Genomic DNA, 17,836 nt, shown 5'->3' with positions numbered 1-17,836 from the left:
CCGCTCAGCCCCATTGGTGCTACGGATGCAGTTTGAATCCCTCACCTCCATGGTGGAGACCTGTCTACTAGAATTCTCAATTGACCTTCTCGGCTGTGAGGGGCATTTCAGAGCTTTGTAGATGGTAGGTAACCAGCGGGACCTTCCGGCCACAATTGATACAGTAAAGGAACTTCGAGGCTTCTTAGCCGTCTTTGGGTCCTGGATTGGATCGGTTTCCCTACTCTCTTGAGTCCGATGTTGACAGTCCTAGCTGCTGTTAGACTTTACCTGTCTCTGGATCCGTGCCCCTCTTGGCTGATAAAAACTTGCGGGAGGATACATTACCATTTGAATATAGTCAGCATCCCTTGGTAAAGTGTTCGGGTGGGTTAGAGGGAGGCGATGGTCCATACTCTTAAAAGACCATCTTTAGATCTGGCGATCTGGCCAATTACGCCCGTTTGAACTTATACGTTCTTGGGGAAGGTAGTTGAAGAATGGTGTTAAGGAACCTTCCAGGGCTTCCTGGAGGGGCGCGCTCGATTAACGATCCCTTCCAGTCCGGCTTCCGTGCTGGGCATGGAGACGGGGAACCCGTCCTCGTTATATCACAGATATGCTCGCCAGCTAAGACTTAAAGGCGGATGTCCGGCGTTGCTTGTGTTGCCTTTCGGTCTGCGGCGTTTGATGGCGTCGATCCGCGACCTTTTGATCCACAGCCTGGCAGCCTGGAGTCGAGGGCATTGTCCTTCAATGGATTGCCTCGTTTCTTCGAGATTGGGAGGTCAGCAGGTGGTCGCGGTGAGGGCTTCCCCAGGGCTCCACTTAGTTATTGAGGAGGGTTCCTCAGGGGCCTTGCTTTCCTTTTATTTAGCATCTACATCGACTCAGCTGGTCTGCGGAGCTTTGGGCTGGTCTGTATATCACGGATGACGCAGCTCATTCTGTTGATGGAGAGGCGACCTCTGCCCTGCATTCCTACAGCATTATTGTTTGGAGTCGGTTGCTGGTTGCTGAGGAGGCAGAGTAGGTTAAAACTCAATCCAGCAAAGGCGGAGTCCTCTACAATGGCTGGGCGGAGGCCAAGAGTGGCCGCCTATATTGGAGGGTGGATTCTGGCCCGACATCTAACCCGTGGCAGGGGTCGCTGGACTCTGCCTTGTCAATGGAGAGCCAAGGTGGCCCATATTACAGGTTAGTTTCGCCCAGGCAGCGGTTGGCTCCCCTATCTCTCGGTCCGACCTGGCCACTGTGATCCCATCGACCCAGTCCTACCGAGGTTAGATTACGCAGCAACTTCGCTTTCGCGGGCCTTCCTTCTGCGATTGATCGGGCTGAAGCTGGTCAGAATGCAGCGGCTTCTAACAGGTGGTGATACTCAGACCATATCACTGTGCTATGCGTCTGCACTGGCTCCCAGTGGAGTTCGGATCGTGGTACCAGTAATAATAACCTTTAAGGCCTTCTGCTGGCATGGGGCCCTCATATCACAAGGACGCATCACCCTATGTCCCACATAGGCCATAAGCTCAGCGGTGGCGGAATTACTAGTGACTCCTAGCCCGCGTGATCGGCTAAACTCGACCAGGGCCTTCTGGCTCTAGCCCCTGCCGAATGTCAGGTCGCACCTCCATCAGTCCGGGCCCTGCGGACAGCGAGTTCCATGGGGCCTGTAAGACAGAATTATTCCACGGGCTTCGGAGGCTGGCAGCGGTTTTACCCACTGAAACTCTGCCGATTTTTTATCCTTGTCATCTTGGTTGGGCCTGCTGTGATTCCATCTGGGCCACCTGTTCCTCCTTTCTTTTTTCTTTTTTCTTTTTCCTTTTCTTTTTTAATCTTTTCTTGCTTTAGCCTTAGAGCGCCTGTTTGAACTGTTTTGGCTGTTGAATTTCTTGGATTGTTTAATTAGCAGGAGTTTTAATGGCAATATTATGTTGTTTGTTTTGGGACGATAGCAGCCATGTTGTTGAACATACTCGAGCCCTCCGAGGGAAGAAGTGACCTAGAAATCTCTCTCTCTCTCTCTCTCTCTCTCTCTCTCTATATATATATATATATATATATATATATATATATATATATATAAATAAATAAATAAATAAATAAATAAATAAATAAATAAATAAGAGACTGACCACATCAGATGATAAAGGACCGCCTACTCCCTTATGAATGCGCCCATCCACTGCAGTCATTTCTGAAGGCTCTGCTTTGGGTGTCCCCACTTTCTGAGATTAGCAGTTGCAAACCCAGGAAAGGGCTTTGTCTGTAGTAGCCCCAAAACTCTGGAATTCTTTCCTTACAGAGATTCACCGGCCCACTTCTATTGGTGTCTTTCACCAGTGGCTGAAGTCTTTTTTGTTTAACTTGGCATTCCCGCAGTAATCCCTCCTTCTTCCCCAACGTTTTAACTGTGGTGTTTTATATTTTTTATTTATTTTAAGCACTGGTTTTAACTTGTTTTAATGATGCATTTTTTGTGTGTTTGTTCTAATGCCTTTTGAGATAATTACTTAAATTTGTATGCTTTAATTTGTTAGCCTTCTTGGTGGCCTCATAGGGGCAGAAAGGTGGGATAAAAATCTTTTGTTAGTAAATAATAATAATAAATAATAATAATAAAGGGTTAAAAAACTTTCATCATGAAATGTCTATTGAGTATGTTTTGTCGTTGGCCTCCTCCGCAAATGCAGAATAATGCACTTTCAATCCACTTTCAGAATTGTTTGCAAGTGGATTTTGGTATTCCACACAGTAAAATCCAGCTGCAAAGTGCATTGAAAGTGCATTATTCTGCAGGTGCGGAAGGGGCCTATGTATTACATGACTGCTTCCTTTGCATACTGCCAATATTCCTCCATTTTTACAGGCAAGGCAATTAAACACGCTCAGCAAGCCTTATTCACCATTGAATCGGGTACTAGAAAAGGAATCCCAAAGGTTTTGGTTGTGATCACAGATGGGCGGTCACAGGACGATGTGAACAAAATCTCCAGAGAGATGCAACTAGATGGTAAATGAGTTGTTTATTCAGGAAACGGGCGGCACTGTTTTGTTTCCTCTTTACCTGTGAATCCCAAGCTGTTCAAGGAATGTACAGGAGAGACGCAAATAGAAAAGTTATATTTTCTCTGGGGTGCTGTGTGGTTTCCGGACTGTATGGCCGTGTTCTAGTAGCATTTTCTCCTGACATTTCACCTGCATCTGTGGCTGGCATCTTCAGAGGATCTGAGATCTTAGGACGTCTTATCTTATGCAGAAGTGTTCAGTTCTGGATCGAATCATAACACTCCTCAGATGCTTTCCAAACAACCCAAAAGTTTTCCAGAAGTGATATTTGACTTCAGCAAACCGTTGTTGCTTTTCTGGCTCGTGTCCCAACCATGTAACACTGTGCGGAAATCTTGATTAGGACACCATACTAGAATGCTGGCGCAGTGAGTGTTAGAATTAGGTAATGAGTTATTTAAAAGAAATAAGGAAAATTATTACGTGTGCTTCTTTGTCTGCTGAATGCAGTACATAGCCTGTGTTCTTGAAATAAACTTGGCTGGCCAAAACAAGAGCGTTCCAAAATAAGTCATTTTCGGAAAGTGTTGAAAGACTGTGCTGATGTTAATCAGGATGCTGGTGTGGGTGGGTAATGGGTAAAAAGAACTTCTCCCAGGCATTGAACAGAGATTGATTTCTTTTCCCATTATAGATTTGGCCCCAACTGGGACTTCTATGTACTGAAAAAGATTGATTTATTTTTCCATGCTAGGCTTAGTCACGAGAATAGCTACCGTATATACTCAAGTATAAGTCGAGGAGGGCTTTTTCAGCACAAAAAAATGTGCTGAAAAAGTTGACTTATATTCGAGTATATACGGTATATTAACTGATATGGATGCATCTTTATTTTACGTACACTTTTGCCAATTAACTTACCGCAAGAATTTCCCTGTTTCCTTCCTCCTACATAGGCTACAGTATCTTTGCCATTGGAGTGGCAGATGCTGACTATTCAGAACTGGTAAACATTGGCAGCAAGCCCAGTGACAGGCATGTTTTCTTTGTGGATGACTTCGATGCCTTCAAGAAGATCGAAGATGAACTCATCACTTTTGTTTGTGAGACAGCATCAGCAAGTTAGTGATCCTTTACTTTTTTGTTAGTTGCTTTCCATTTGTTGAACAGGATTAGAAGAGTTACTTCCTTTTGTATTGTCAGTGTTGCAGGAACTGACATTCCATTCTGATGTGTATCCCGCTGTGTTCAATAGTCTTACTCCTTAGTGTATCCATTAGATTGCAAACTTAACATTGTATTTCATAGTTGTATAGGAGATAATGGTTCCTATTGAATTTCAGACTAGTCCTTTTTACTGTGTGTTGTCCTACAGGAATAAATAACAGTTTGTTATTATGTCTAAGTCCCCTTCTGCACCTGCAGAATAACGCACTTTCAATCCGCTTCCCATGCACTCTGCAGCTGTATTTTACTGTGCAGAATAGCAAAATCCACCCTTCAAACAGTTGTGAAAATGAATTGAAAGTGCATTATTCTGCATGTGCGGCCCAAGAGATGCTAGTGAGTTTAGGCAGAGGAAGGACAGACTGATTTTCAAGCCATGATCTCTTTTGATTTTAGGTTTCCACCTCTAGGTGAAGGTATAGAGTAGTTGTGAATATTTCATCTCTGTTCAATTTTTAAAGACACTTGGTCTTTTCCCCCCCCTCTCTCTTTGCAGCTTGTCCACTGGTTTATAAAGATGGCAACAGTCTTGCAGGTATGCTGTTATTAAAAGATTATGTATCCAATTTGCTCGCATGTCATTAATATTTCTGTGTGTAACATAAGATGTTTATTGCACCTCTGTTAAAGGGGGAGGGGACACCCAATTTATTTAGCGTACCATATCATTTATTTTATTATTAATTGTCTTTTATTGACTTCATTTATACCCCATCTTTCTCTCCAGTGGGGATCCAAGTTGGCTTACCACATTCTCCTCTGTTCCATTTTATCCTCACTACAACCCTGTGAGATACGCTATTTATTTATTTATTTATTTATATTTATTTATTATTTGAATTTATAGACCGCCCAATCCCCGAGGGGCTAGGCTGAGTGTGGATAAAACTGGTCCAAGGTTACCCAGCAAGCGTTCAAGGCATTGTGGGGCTTCAGACCTGGGCCTCCCAGATTCCACCATGCTGACTCACCGAATTACTTTAGAAAAACCATACATTTTCATTCCTCCCGTTTACCACAATGTATTTCCGCACTCACCTCCTTGAAATGATTCCTGGCCACCATTTTGTGACACCCCCCTTTTTTTTAGTTCTGTGATGAACTGATGCTTTAATGCCTCAAAGTTTCTTGCCATGATTCTGTGTTCCTCATATCATCAAAACATTGAAGATTAGTTCCTCTGCATTGTTGCAGTAAATTTAATTCCCACTGGGTTTCAGGGGATAGCTGGAACAATGTTAATTCCAAAGGGAATTATCATCATCATTTCTTAACATCCTGGGCATATAAAGAGATTAAAAAATAACGTGTGCTGTGCTTTTGTGGTTTCTAGGATTTAAAATGATGGAGATGTTTGGTTTGGTCGAAAAGGAGTTTGCAGCTGTGGAAGGGGTGTCCATGGAGCCTGGAACATTTAATGCATACTCTTGTTACAGCCTACATAAAGATGCCTTGGTCTCCCAGCCAACCAAGTATGTACTGCCATTATACATGTTATGGTGCTGGTAACACCCTCCCCCTTTAAATGGAGTCCTAAACCTCACTCAATCTATATTTTTGTATAGAAAAAGGGATTTTGCTTATTATATCCTGGTTTTGATATCACCACCAGGGTGTGGTGGCTGCCTCAAGCAGTAAATTTTTAGAGTACCATTAAAAACACCAAAGTGCCAATAAATTGGCTTATTACTGTATTTTTACCAAAAGAGAGAAAGCTGGCACCTGGGGTGGCAATTTTTGAAAATCCCAGGCTAAGGTCAGTATCGCAAGGCAACACCGGGTCAGGCCCGCATTAGCACCAGGAACCGTGCGGAATTCTCAGCTGCACAGGAGTATTTTTCTTGCTCAGCCTGAGATATTTTGGCCATGCAGAAATGGCCAAAAAGATGGCACCCTAATAACAAATCTCCCTTGTCAAATGGATAAGCAGGAGAACAACACCGGCAACAGCAGGGGGCACAGCAAAAGTTGGCAGGGGTTATGAATGCTAGAAGGGCCCAGCTGGGAAGGCCAATTGGTACAATGGTTACTGCTGTCAACCACAGGTCTGGAGGAACTTCTCCATCTTACAGTCCCTGTGGAACTGAGCCAAGTCCTACTCTCTTGATAGAGAGTTCTACCTGGCCTTAGGCAAGGCCGAAATAGCCCCTGAGGCTGCTTGAGGCTTTGTCAGAGTTGCTAGAGCGGGGTTGTGCTTGCTTCTGGCCACCAGAGTCTTCTGTGGCAGTGGCCCTCTAGGAAATTTCCCCATAAGTTAAACGACCAGTCCACCCCTGGGCATCTGGCTACGGCATTATTCTTGAATGGAGATTTTTCATGCTTCGCAAGGAGAAATAGCAGGCAGCCTCTTCCCACCAAACATTTACAGTAAGCGCCGCTCTTTTACCTTTGGAATATTGCCAGTATTAATCTTTATCTTGGCCAAATCTATGGGGCTTTAAAAAATCCTTATTCATTAAACTTCTTCATGGCATAGGGGTAGAGAGTGCTGAAAACGCAAGAGAGAAGTATATTGAGTTTCAGAGAAAGGGGTCTAGGAGCAGGGTTTTGTCCATAAAGGAAATGTGTTCGGTAGAGAGATACACATAACTCAGCCCATGTGCAGATTCTGCAAACTGTAACGGTGAATGGGGGTGGGGGGTGGGGGTTTGGCAGATAGAGGAAAGAGCCTCTCTCACGCACAGTCTGATAATGTGGCCCTAGGCATTAACAAAACCAGAAATTAAACTAAAATATGTCATTTGCCATGTTCTTTTCCAAACGGAGGCCTTGTTTGTACATAACTGAACAACTCAGTTTAATCAAGTGTAATCAATAGGCAAGGGGGGGGGAGGGGGAGAGCAAGACTCAATAGAATATCCTTTGCTTATGCAAAGGCCCATTTTCAGCAAGGCAGCCTTAGTACCCAGTTTGGTGACAAGAATTTAAGAGGAGGAGGAGGAGTTTGGATTTATATCCCCCCTTTCTCTCCTGCAGGAGACTCAAAGGGGCTTACAATCTCCTTGCCCTCCCCCCCTCACAACAAACACCCTGTGAGGTGGGTGTGGCCCAGAGAGCTCCGAGAAGCTGTGACTAGCCCAAGGTCACCCAGCTGGCGTGTGTGGGTGTGCACAGGCTAATCTGAATTCCCCAGATAAGCCTCCACAGCTCAGGCGGCAGAGCTGGGAATCAAACCCGGTTCCTCCAGATTAGATACACGAGCTCTTAACCTCCTATGTCACTGCTGTTCCTACGCCACTGCTGTAATTTCTTGAATAAAATAAAACTAACATTAATGGGGTTTGGCTGGGTTTTCTGGGCTGTGTGACTGCAGTCTGGTAGTTTTTACTACTAACATTTCGCCTGCATCTGCGGCTGGCATCTTCAGAGGTTTGTCACGGCGACATGTGCTTCTCTTCACGGCATAGTGTGGGTGTTTATGTGGTGCGGTATATAGTTTGTCCACCCTACAAGGGGGTGAGGCATGTTTGCATGTGTTCGGTTGAATTTCATTTACACTTGTTGCATTTTCTGTTGCTGTTGCATTTGCAGTTGCATTCACAACTGCATTTGCAGTGACATGCCTCTAAACATGCCAGCCATAGATGCAGGCAAAAAGTAGGGAGCAAAAAAAAATAAAATTCTAAGCCAAATGCTATTTTGACCCCTAAAAGGTCAAAAATCTGGCTGGTTTCTAAAGTACTACTTGACCCAATTCGATGTTTCTCAAGAGAAAGCCCGTCTCCTCCCCCTTCGACTCCAATATCCACACAGGTGACCCAGCCGAAACTTGCATTCAGCTGGATCCAACTTGGACGTTGTAGGTTTTCCGAGCTGTGTGGCTGTGGTTCCTAACGTTTCGCCTGCATCTGTGCCCGGCACCTTCAGAGGTGTTTCACAGAGAGAAGTCTGTCTTCTGGACTACATTTCCCAGAGTCCTTCCCTCTAAGCAATGGGTCGTCAGGAACACGATTTATCTTTTATATAGTAGGGTATTTATAGCCTGCTATTCAACTACAAAGTAGTATTGACATTAGCAAGTCTAAAATAAGCGGGTCACTTGCCGGTTTGTCTGGGACGATTCTGAAGGGTATGTTGAGAAGGCAGCATGTCAATTATCTTGTGCTCTGCTTCCTCAGTCAACTGTAGACATTTTCTGCCTTGGGAAATGAGAAATCAGACTGGCATCTGCAGTCAAGGGTGGGTTTTCTGCCAGGCTCTGGGCCTTGGCAGATGCCCAACCATGCCTATTCCTGATGCCTGCCCTAAGGAGAACACATTCCTCACTGCCTTCCCCTTCTCTCATGAGGAGAAGATGGGATGGATGCCAGCAAAGGAGAATTGTGCCAAAATTTGAAGAAGGATCTTTTGCTCTTATTTGTGTTATCACTTGCATTACTGTTAGGACCACCATAAATAGAACCTAAAGAAGTAGTACATAAGGGTCTTACTTCTCTCACATGTTATCTCATTAGTCTGCTTTCAGCAGAGTTTCAAGTCCTGTGGCACTTTGGTACGAATCAAAAGAAACAAAGAGCAAATCTGCAGGCTTCCTTACACAGTTCTTTTGAAAGGAGTCAGCAGTAGTGTTCCTTTGTCAGTGTAGTATTCTTATATGATAGTTTCTCTCTCTCTCTCTCTCTCTCTCTCTCTCTCTCTCTAGATAGATAGATAGATAGATAGATAGATAGATAGATAGATAGATAGATAAAGATATAGATCTAGATAAAGATATAGATCTAGATAAAGATATAGATCTAGATAAAGATATAGATCTAGATAAAGATCTAGATAAAGATCTAGATAAAGATAAAGATATAGATATATGTTTTTGTTGTATAGCAGCCAAGGGGGAGATTTAGCCCTTTCCTCCTTATGGAAGGAAATGTACAAGCAACCATATAGTGCCTGAATGTTTCTCTTGAGTCACAACTAACAGTTTCCTCAGCTGAGGCTGGAGAAAATGACACAGGGAAAGGGGTCAAATTGCTGTTTACCTGCACTTGGCCCCTGTTCAAACAAGGACTCCTGATGGCTTGTTCACTTTTTAAAAAGCCCTCAGGATGGGAATTCATAGATCTCTGAACGTCTTGTCCGGTCAAGACACTGATGGAAGTAATTTCAGGTCCTTACTGGCACTATGTTTTTTATGGCACTCAAAGGCCAATTACCCACTGCATCCTGTCCCCCACCTTCGCCCCGCTCTGGCATGAAAAATCGCTCCTGAAGTGGTCTAGCTTTACCCAGGTAAAGCAAGAAGTATGTGCAAGGCAAGAGGAAGTGCATCGAGACAAGAAATCTTGCCCCAACGTTCCTCCTCTCTTGGCAGGCCACAAAGAGGAAGAGCATCAGGACAAGATTTTTCCCCCCCATGTGCCTCCACTCTCAGTGCGCCTCAAACAGGCAGTGCATCGAGACAAGATTTCTTGCCTCGACGCACTTCTGGTCCCACTGCGTGCCCCAGTGCCAGTGTGTAATTGGCCAAAGTAAAAGATAGTGAGGTACCGCTTACCTCTGTCTTATTGGTACTACTGTCTTCCTTTTGCTTGTCAGTCAAACACTGCCTGAAAGAAATCCAGGGTAGTTCATTCCAATCAATTGTGGCATAGTTACTATGAGTCTCCAGTCAACACTGGAAACAATTCACAGGTATCCTGTTCTCTCCTTGAAACTTTTGATGATCTCCAAGGTACTATTGAACTTGAATCTAACTGATCTCTCCTCCTTCTGCTCCCAGTTTTGTCAGGAGCCAGCTTGTTGTTATTTATTTTTACTGTTGTTGTGGAATAGCATTACAGTTTTTGGAGTAAGGATGGTCTGTTTGCTGGTTGATCCCCCTGGTTCTTTGTATCTTTCTGGCCTGTTACCTCAGGACTGTGCGGTATCTGCTCTTGTAGCCACCTTATTTATTAATTGGCACTTTAACGGCTGTTAACTGTTAGCTCTGTTTCTCAGTGTATGATTTCTGAGGGGAAAACCAGAATTTTAATACCAAAAGCCTGCAGTTTCTAACTGGAGATGGCAGCAATGTATGTATAGCTTTATTGCCCAAATTGGTCCCTTGGAACTGGATGCAAGGTTAGTAAGTTATTTCAGTGCAGCAATATCCATTGATGTGTGGATTGTCTGTTGGAATAGATCAGCACAAAAAATGTAGAGTAGAACTGACCATAGATTTGAATCCTAAAGACATTACTTCTGGTATCTGCTCAAAAGCTCTCTGGTTTAAGATGTAATGACGGTTTATCATGTCATTTTGTTCCAGTCGTTTTCTTTCAGATTGTAGATTCCTTAATCTCAGTCTAAAGCTGTGGTGGCGAACCTTTGGCACTCCAGATGTTATGGACTACAGTTCCCATCAGCCCCTGCCAGCATGGCCAATTGTAGTCCATAACATCTGGAGTGCCAAAGGTTCGCCACCACTGGTCTAAAGGCACACTGACTTTATCTTCTAGTAATTTCAGTAATTTCATTTCAGTGAAGATGAACTAGAGTTGTTGTCTCTGACCCTTATTTTTTACCTCTTCAGTGTGAGGATATCTGTTTCAGGAACATTATTTCTTTCTCTTTTACAGATACCTGCACCCTGAGGGGCTTCCTTCAGACTACACCGTTACCTTCCTTTTCCGTATATTGCCTGAAACACCCCAAGAGCCATTTGCTCTTTGGGAGATTTTAAATGAAGAATACGAGCCATTGGTTGGAGTGATTTTAGACAGTATGTATTTTGTCTGTTTATAGCATACTTTTATTGCTTATTAATTTTAATTATCACGCTTAAGAAGGACAAGGAAAACATCACAGCGGTATTTTCAAAGAAGGTTAGAATTCTTGGGCTGTGCATTATTTACATGCCACTGGCCCATTTATTTAAGTTGTGTTTATATAGAATTATCATCAAACGTTCAACTCACAGGCACCTCAGGTGATGTACAAACGTTACTAACAAGACAAAGGAGCTTATAGTGGACTATAGAAGGAATAGCTCAGGAATTCAGCCCTTGACTATGAATGGAGATCAAGTAGAGCGGGTGGCTAGTTTTAAATTTCTGGGCATTATGATTAAAAAGGACTTGACCTGGGGTGCCAGACTTGCCGCGGGTGGTTAAGAAGGCCCCAGCAAAGACTGTACTATCTGGAGACTTCCAAGGAAGCAACAACCGGGATGGAAAACTCCTGCAGTCCTTTTACCGCTGTTCCCATAGAGAGTGGCCCTAAACTACTGCAAAATTCCGTGTCTGGTTCTCCAGCGTACAGGCAGCAGATAGGAAGGCTTCCAAAGGGTGATCACTACTGCACAAAGGATGATCGGCTGCCCTCTCCCCTCCTTGGAAGAACGCCATAATCTCTTGCCCAAAAAAAAAGCCCAAAATATCTCTATGGAGGGGACCCGTCCTTATCCAGCACACTTTTTTTTTTGAACTGTTACCATCTGGCAGACGCATGCTAGGTCTATCAAAACTAGGACAAAGATAGCTTAGAGACAGCTTTTACTCCAAAGCTGTGGCTATATATGCTGATGTGTTTGGGGCCGTGCAGGGATGGGGTGGAGGAAGGGGAAAAGGAGGACATGCATGAGTTCCGAACTTGCGTGCATCGAGGAACGCTGCTGTAAATTCTCTCGGCGAAGCGGTAATAAATGACAATAAAATGCTTATGCTTAAAATACACAAAATACACTTCTCTCTGCAGTGTGTTCTCTCTCTCTCACTGTACAGATAGTGGAAAGACCCTGACTTTCTTCAATTATGACTACAAAGGTGAATTCCAGACTGTTACTTTTGAAGGACCTGATATAAAGAAAATATTTTATGGAAGTTTCCATAAGGTAAAATGCAAATAACTTGCCCCTTTCATGTAAAAAAATAAAATCTCCTCCAGCTCTACAAATGTTATGAACGTATGAATAAGTGCCAGCTTGATCTAGTGGTTAGGAGCGGTTTACTCTTATCTGAAGATGTATTGTCGAATACCTCTCTAAACTGAAGAACTGAGTTTGATTCCCCACACCTCCACATGAGTGGTGGAGTCTTATCCAGTAAGCCGGATTTGTTTTCCCACTCCTACACATGAAGCCCGCTGAGTGACTTTGGGCTAGTCACAGCTCTCTCTGTACTGTCTCAGCCCTGCCTACTTCACCAGGTGTCTGTTGTGGGGAGAAGAATGGGAGGAGTTTGTAAGCTGGCTTGAGTCTGTTTACAGGAGAGAAAAAGGGGGTATAAATCTAAACTTCTCCTCCTCCTACAATCATATAGTTGGAAGAGACCACAAGGGCCATCCAGCCCAACCCCCTGCCGTGCAGGAACGCACAATCAAAGTGCTTCTGACAGTTGGCTATCCAGCCTCTGTTTAAAAACCTCCGAAGGAGACTCTACCATACTCCAAGGCAGTGTATTCCACTGTTGGCTAGCCCTTGCTGTCAGGAAGTTCTTCCTGATGTTTAGGTGGGATCTCTTTTCCTTCACCTGGAATCGATTATTCCTTGTTGTAGCCTCCAGAGCAGCTGAAAACAAACTCACTCCCTCTTCAACATGATATTCCTTTAAATATTTAAACATGGCTATCATGTCCCCTCTTAACCATCTCTACACCAGACTAAACATCCCCAGCTCCCTAAGTCTCTGCTCGTAAGGCATGGATTTCAGACCCTTTACCATTTTGTTGCCCTCCTCTGCATCCATTCCAACTTGTCAATATCCTCCTTGAAATGTGGTGCCCAGAACTGGACACATTATTTCAGGTGTGATCTGACCATTTTGGTCCCCATTCAAGTTTGTCAGTCGTTGTCGCCATTGTCGTCGTCGTCGTCCTCCTCCTACTACCATCATTAGTAGGCACCTTAGGCACCGCCCTGAGCCCTTAGGGGGAGGGCGGTCTATAAACCGAATATATAAATACATAAATAAATAAATAAATAAATAAATCGTGAAGATGGGAGCAAGTGGTTGTCCACAGTCAGTCTAGTTTACTTCTTAGGTCTCATTATCTGCTGACTTACATCTTCACATATTGCTTTTCATAATTTACCTTACCAAATTTCAGCTCACCATCTTTGAATGCTGATACTTGGGGAAAAGACTAGTGAGTTTGTTACTAACAAAAACAGTGGGGATTTTAACTCAAAAACTTTCTACATGCTCGTATGTCCTTTAAAAACACATCTTTGTTCTCTCCCAGGTGCATGTCATTATCAGCAAAACGGCAGCTAAATTAGTGATCGACTGCAAACAGGTGGGCGAGAAGGCCATCAGTGCAGCGGGCAATATTACCTCTCAGGGGATCGAAGTGTTGGGAAGGATGGTCCGGTCCAGAGGACCGAGGGACAATTCTGCACCGGTACGTGAAGCAGCTTGTGGTTTTGAAAGAAATCAGGTTTCCAAATGGATGGAAGATTTATAAATACCCATGTGAAATAGTTCAGAAAGCTACTGTTTGGTTAATTAAAGAAATGGTACGATCGGCCACGTTCACTTCAAGGATTTTGGACAATTCTGGCTGAAGTAGGGAAACGCTTGCAGTTCCTGGTGGCCCATCACATGGATTTTGTAGAGCACACATCTAAAGGTTCCTGGGGCATTCTGCACAAAACAAATAAGGCATCCTGAGGACACTACAAAAGGCATCTTGGGGAGGAAGTCCACAGTTTTCCCCTCAAGTCATCCCCAGGACATCTTATTTCAGTTCAGGGCATCTTTTTAAAAAGTTACTGGACTTTTTCCCCAGGATTTTAAAACTTCTCCAGTCATCTTTAAAACCATTCCTGCCTGGGGGAAGGGGATGTTTTATTTTTCCCGCCTTTTCTCCCCCCTTCCCCTCCCCCATTGAACACTTACTTTCATTTTTGCAGCATCTTGAAGCCACCGTTTTCTGCAGCTTGAGATTTCCCTCTGCTGGCATTTCACATTAATGGTTTTGCATTTTAAGGAATAGCTGATCATTATAGATCAAAGATAAGGAGATATGAGGAAATGTATGTTCATTTCCTTTGAACTGCGTTGGCCAAGAGCATTCTCTTGCATGTGTCCCGGGATGGGCGTTTTACCCATCCCAGACTGCAGCCATTACCCTCCCCCAACCCTAACCCCAGAGCCCCCCCATTACATGGCAACAACCCACTGAAGGGGGCGGGGAGGAGGAGGAGACGGTCCTCACAGTCACCACCAAAACAGATCATCCCAACCATGCCTGCTGCTATGAGAAACAGCCAAAACCCCACCGTTGCTCGGTCTCTCACATGAATGGGCAGAGCAAAGGGGGAACTGCGCCCGGGGCATGCGCGCGCCCTGTGCCCCTGCCATGCCCCTGCCCTGTTTCGCGCCTGGGGCATTACGCCCCTTACCCTGTTGGCACTAAAGGGGAGGAGACCAAGGCAGGGAAAGGCAGAGGCAAGGAGCATGCAGAAGAATGGGCAAGGTGGGATCCAGGGGCTAGGGTTAGCCATCTCCACAGTGGCCAATCTGTGTCTGCTTCAGCCTGCTAGCCTGCTTGTCAGCATCCCCACCCTAGTGGGAAGACGCTGACTCACCCTGTGGCTTTGGAGGCTCTCTGGTACAAGCTGCTCACTGGAGAGTGGGGGTGAGGATGAGAGGAACGGCACTCGTGGAGGGGCAGGAGGGATGGTGCAAACATCTTCTGGAGAGGGGGTGGAGGAGACACAGTGTCACAAACCTAAAGTTCAATTCGAATAGGGGTAAAATCCGAGTTGAGATCTGACTTGCGTGGCCTGGCCTATCCTGATCTCATCAGATCTCAAAAGCTAAGCAGGGTTAGCCAGGGTGAGTACTAGGATGGGAGACCACCAAGGAACACCACAGTCATTTTGCAGAAGGCAAGAGCCTCTGAATGTTTCTTGCCTAGAGAACCCCACTGAGTTGCCCTAAATCAGCTCCAACAAGATGACCCTTTTACTCACACAGGAGATTTGGGCTATATATTTATTTATTCATCTGCCGAGAACATTTACCCCAAAATTATGTTTCGCTGGATAGAAGAAATGCTTTTGGACCTCAAGCTTTAACACAGCAATAACTAAATCATGCCTTAGAAAACAATGGAACAGAACAACCTTTGTGACCACATTCCAGCGGGGTAAGACAAAGATGAACTTCTGAAAGGTTGCTGTTAAAGGGTGCTTTGTCGGAAGAAAGGGAGAGAAACGATGGCTTTTGTTGAGAAAGCCCAAACGGCATGAATGATAAGTCATTTCGCAAACTGCACACCCACAGAAAAATGTTGGTTGTCTTCAAGCGAATGGGTCAGCAGTTACGTACAACCACAGGCACGCATATCTCCATTTCTCAGCAAAGTTCTCTCAGTCATACCACTGACAGTTTTTTCATGTTTTTTTAAAAACAAAGCTTTGCAGGACTCCAAGAGACCTAGAAACTCCTTTTCCGTCCTCTTGTCACAGCAGACACCTTGTGGCATAGGAGGTTAAGAGCTCGTGTATCTAATCTGGAGGAACCGGGTTTGATTCTCCACTCTGCCACCTGAGCTGTGGAGGCTTATCTGGGGAATTCAGATTAGCCTGTGCACTCCCACACATGCCAGCTGGGTGACCTTGGGCTAGTCACAGCTTCTCTGAGCTCTCTCAGCCCCACCTACCTCACAGGGTGTTTGTTGTGAGGGTGGAAGGGCAAGGAGATTGTAAGCCCCTTTGAGTCTCCTACAGGAGAGAAAGGGGGATATAAATCCAAACTCCTCCTCCTCCTTTTGAGGTAGGTGGGGCTGGGAGAGTTCTGAAGAACTGTAACTTAAGAGTGGGGAAACAGATCCAGTTCACTAGTCAACAGATACAACTTTTAGCTCTAAAATTACCCAATCGCCTCCTCGACTTGAGGCCTGCTAAGTGACCTTGGGCTAGTCACAGTTCTCTCTGAACTCTCGCAGACCCACCCACCTCACAAGGAGTCTGCCGTGGGGAGAGGAGGAAGGGAAGGACTTTGTAAGTCTCTTTGAGACTCCTTGAAGGTATAGAAAAGCGGGGTATAAATCCAAACTCCTCTTCTTCTTTCTTCTTCTAGCTCAGCTTAGCTGACCTTTGTCAGAGCTTGCATGCTAAGCGAGCAGGCCATGGTAATTAGATGGAAGACCTGAAAGGAAGAGAGGGGTTGTTATATGGACATGGGCAATGGCAAACCACCTCTGCCCATCTCTTGCCTGGAACGCCCTGTGGTCCCCTTGAGTGGGATGCAGCCAAACAACATTAACTTCTAAAATTATTGGACTAGAATGAAAATCCCTGTCACAGTTTCCTTTTAAAACCATTGCTAAAATTGCTGGTGCTGTCATTGATTACAGCAGAGACGCGGCCAGAGTGTGCGTGAGAACAGAGAGCTTTATATAGAAGCTGCACCTCAGTGTGATAATATCACGAACCGAAAGAATGTTCCACTGACTTAAATGGATCCCATGTGTGTGTAATTCGGGGTGGGGGGATTGATAAAAACACACTATGCATTTTGTATATCTGCCTTTTGTTGATATCTCTGTTTGCATTTTCGGGATTTATCCCTGTATGCAAAACAGCTTATTCCCTTTTTCTTCTGCTGTGTAAATTAGAACTTAATCAATCCAAGAATCCACTGTGGTATTATATTTGTATATAAAAGTACTAGGAAAAGTTTTTTTTAATTGTTTTATTACATTTGAGTTGAGAGAGGCTGAGTCATCTGTTCTTCTGATTTTGAAATATGTTGTGGCCTTCTCCTGATTCCAGCTGAGTTTACTAAACAAAGATCCCTTTGTTGTTGGGAGGCATATATATAATCAGGACATTTATGCTCACGGTCTTTAGCTCAATAGTCCATACCCTTCTCAGACCCAGGGCCCACCTTTAACCCTAATCTGCAAAACCCACTTTTAATTTTTCAATGTCTGCGCCCCCCCTTTTCCTCCCCTCTCAGCGCATATCTGCAGAAGTATTGGCTAACTGTAATTGCTTTTCCCGAAGCATCTTGGAAATTGTATTGGGATGGGGTGGCAGAGAATTCTTACCATTAGAATCAGTTTCCAGAGTACTTGGGGGAGCACTGGCAACTTAATTTGTACAGAATTTCATCTGCCGTTGTTATAATTTGCTCAGCAAGTCATATACGATCCCTGAGATAGCCTTGACTATTTTAACAACACATTAGCAGAGAAAGAAATCTATGAATTCCTCCTGTTGCTATGGTGGTCATTCAGGATTTATATTCGGTGGGCAGGATCCAAAAAATTGTTTAAATTCAAGGCATAGGAATTGCACTGATCAAGTGAAATATTTTACCTTTTTTCCTTTCGTTTGAATAGCCGGTTTCGGTGCCATGTTTAGAGTTACCAACCTCCAGGTAGGGCCTGGAGATGTCCTTGCTTTACAATTGATCTCCAGACAACAGAGATCAATTCCTCTAGAGAAAATGGCTGCTTTGCAGAGTCAACTCTATGGGATTGTACTTTGTTGAGTCCCCTCCCTCCCCAAACCCCGCCTTCCCAGGTTCCTCCCACAAAATCTTCAGGTATTTCCTAACCCAGAGTTGGCAGCCCTAGGGCTATACCACAAACCTGCCTTTGAAACTCTTCTGTTGAAGCACTTTGCCTTAAAAGATGGGGAGCTGCTGCCAGACCTGAATTCCTCTTGAGTTCATGAAATCACTTT

The 17,836-nt window shown here is 44.4% G+C and overlaps 1 protein-coding gene across 1 annotated transcript in view; it reads left to right on the top strand.

Annotated features, from left to right (window-relative positions):
• COL14A1 (collagen type XIV alpha 1 chain) overlaps window positions 1–17,836 on the top strand; it is a 144,685-nt gene that overhangs the window by 55,507 nt on the left and 71,342 nt on the right. Inside the window, 7 exon segments of the mRNA XM_048508594.1 lie at window positions 2,855–2,998; window positions 3,951–4,115; window positions 4,718–4,756; window positions 5,555–5,693; window positions 10,776–10,918; window positions 11,919–12,028; window positions 13,378–13,536. Of these exon segments, the coding sequence (XP_048364551.1) occupies window positions 2,855–2,998; window positions 3,951–4,115; window positions 4,718–4,756; window positions 5,555–5,693; window positions 10,776–10,918; window positions 11,919–12,028; window positions 13,378–13,536 (899 nt within the window).

Source organism: Sphaerodactylus townsendi, linkage group LG09, assembly GCF_021028975.2.
Source record: "Sphaerodactylus townsendi isolate TG3544 linkage group LG09, MPM_Stown_v2.3, whole genome shotgun sequence".
In the NCBI taxonomy this organism is placed as follows: domain Eukaryota; kingdom Metazoa; phylum Chordata; class Lepidosauria; order Squamata; family Sphaerodactylidae; genus Sphaerodactylus; species Sphaerodactylus townsendi.
Note: the sequence above shows the minus strand (reverse complement) of the source record. Positions and strands in the feature narration are given on the sequence as shown.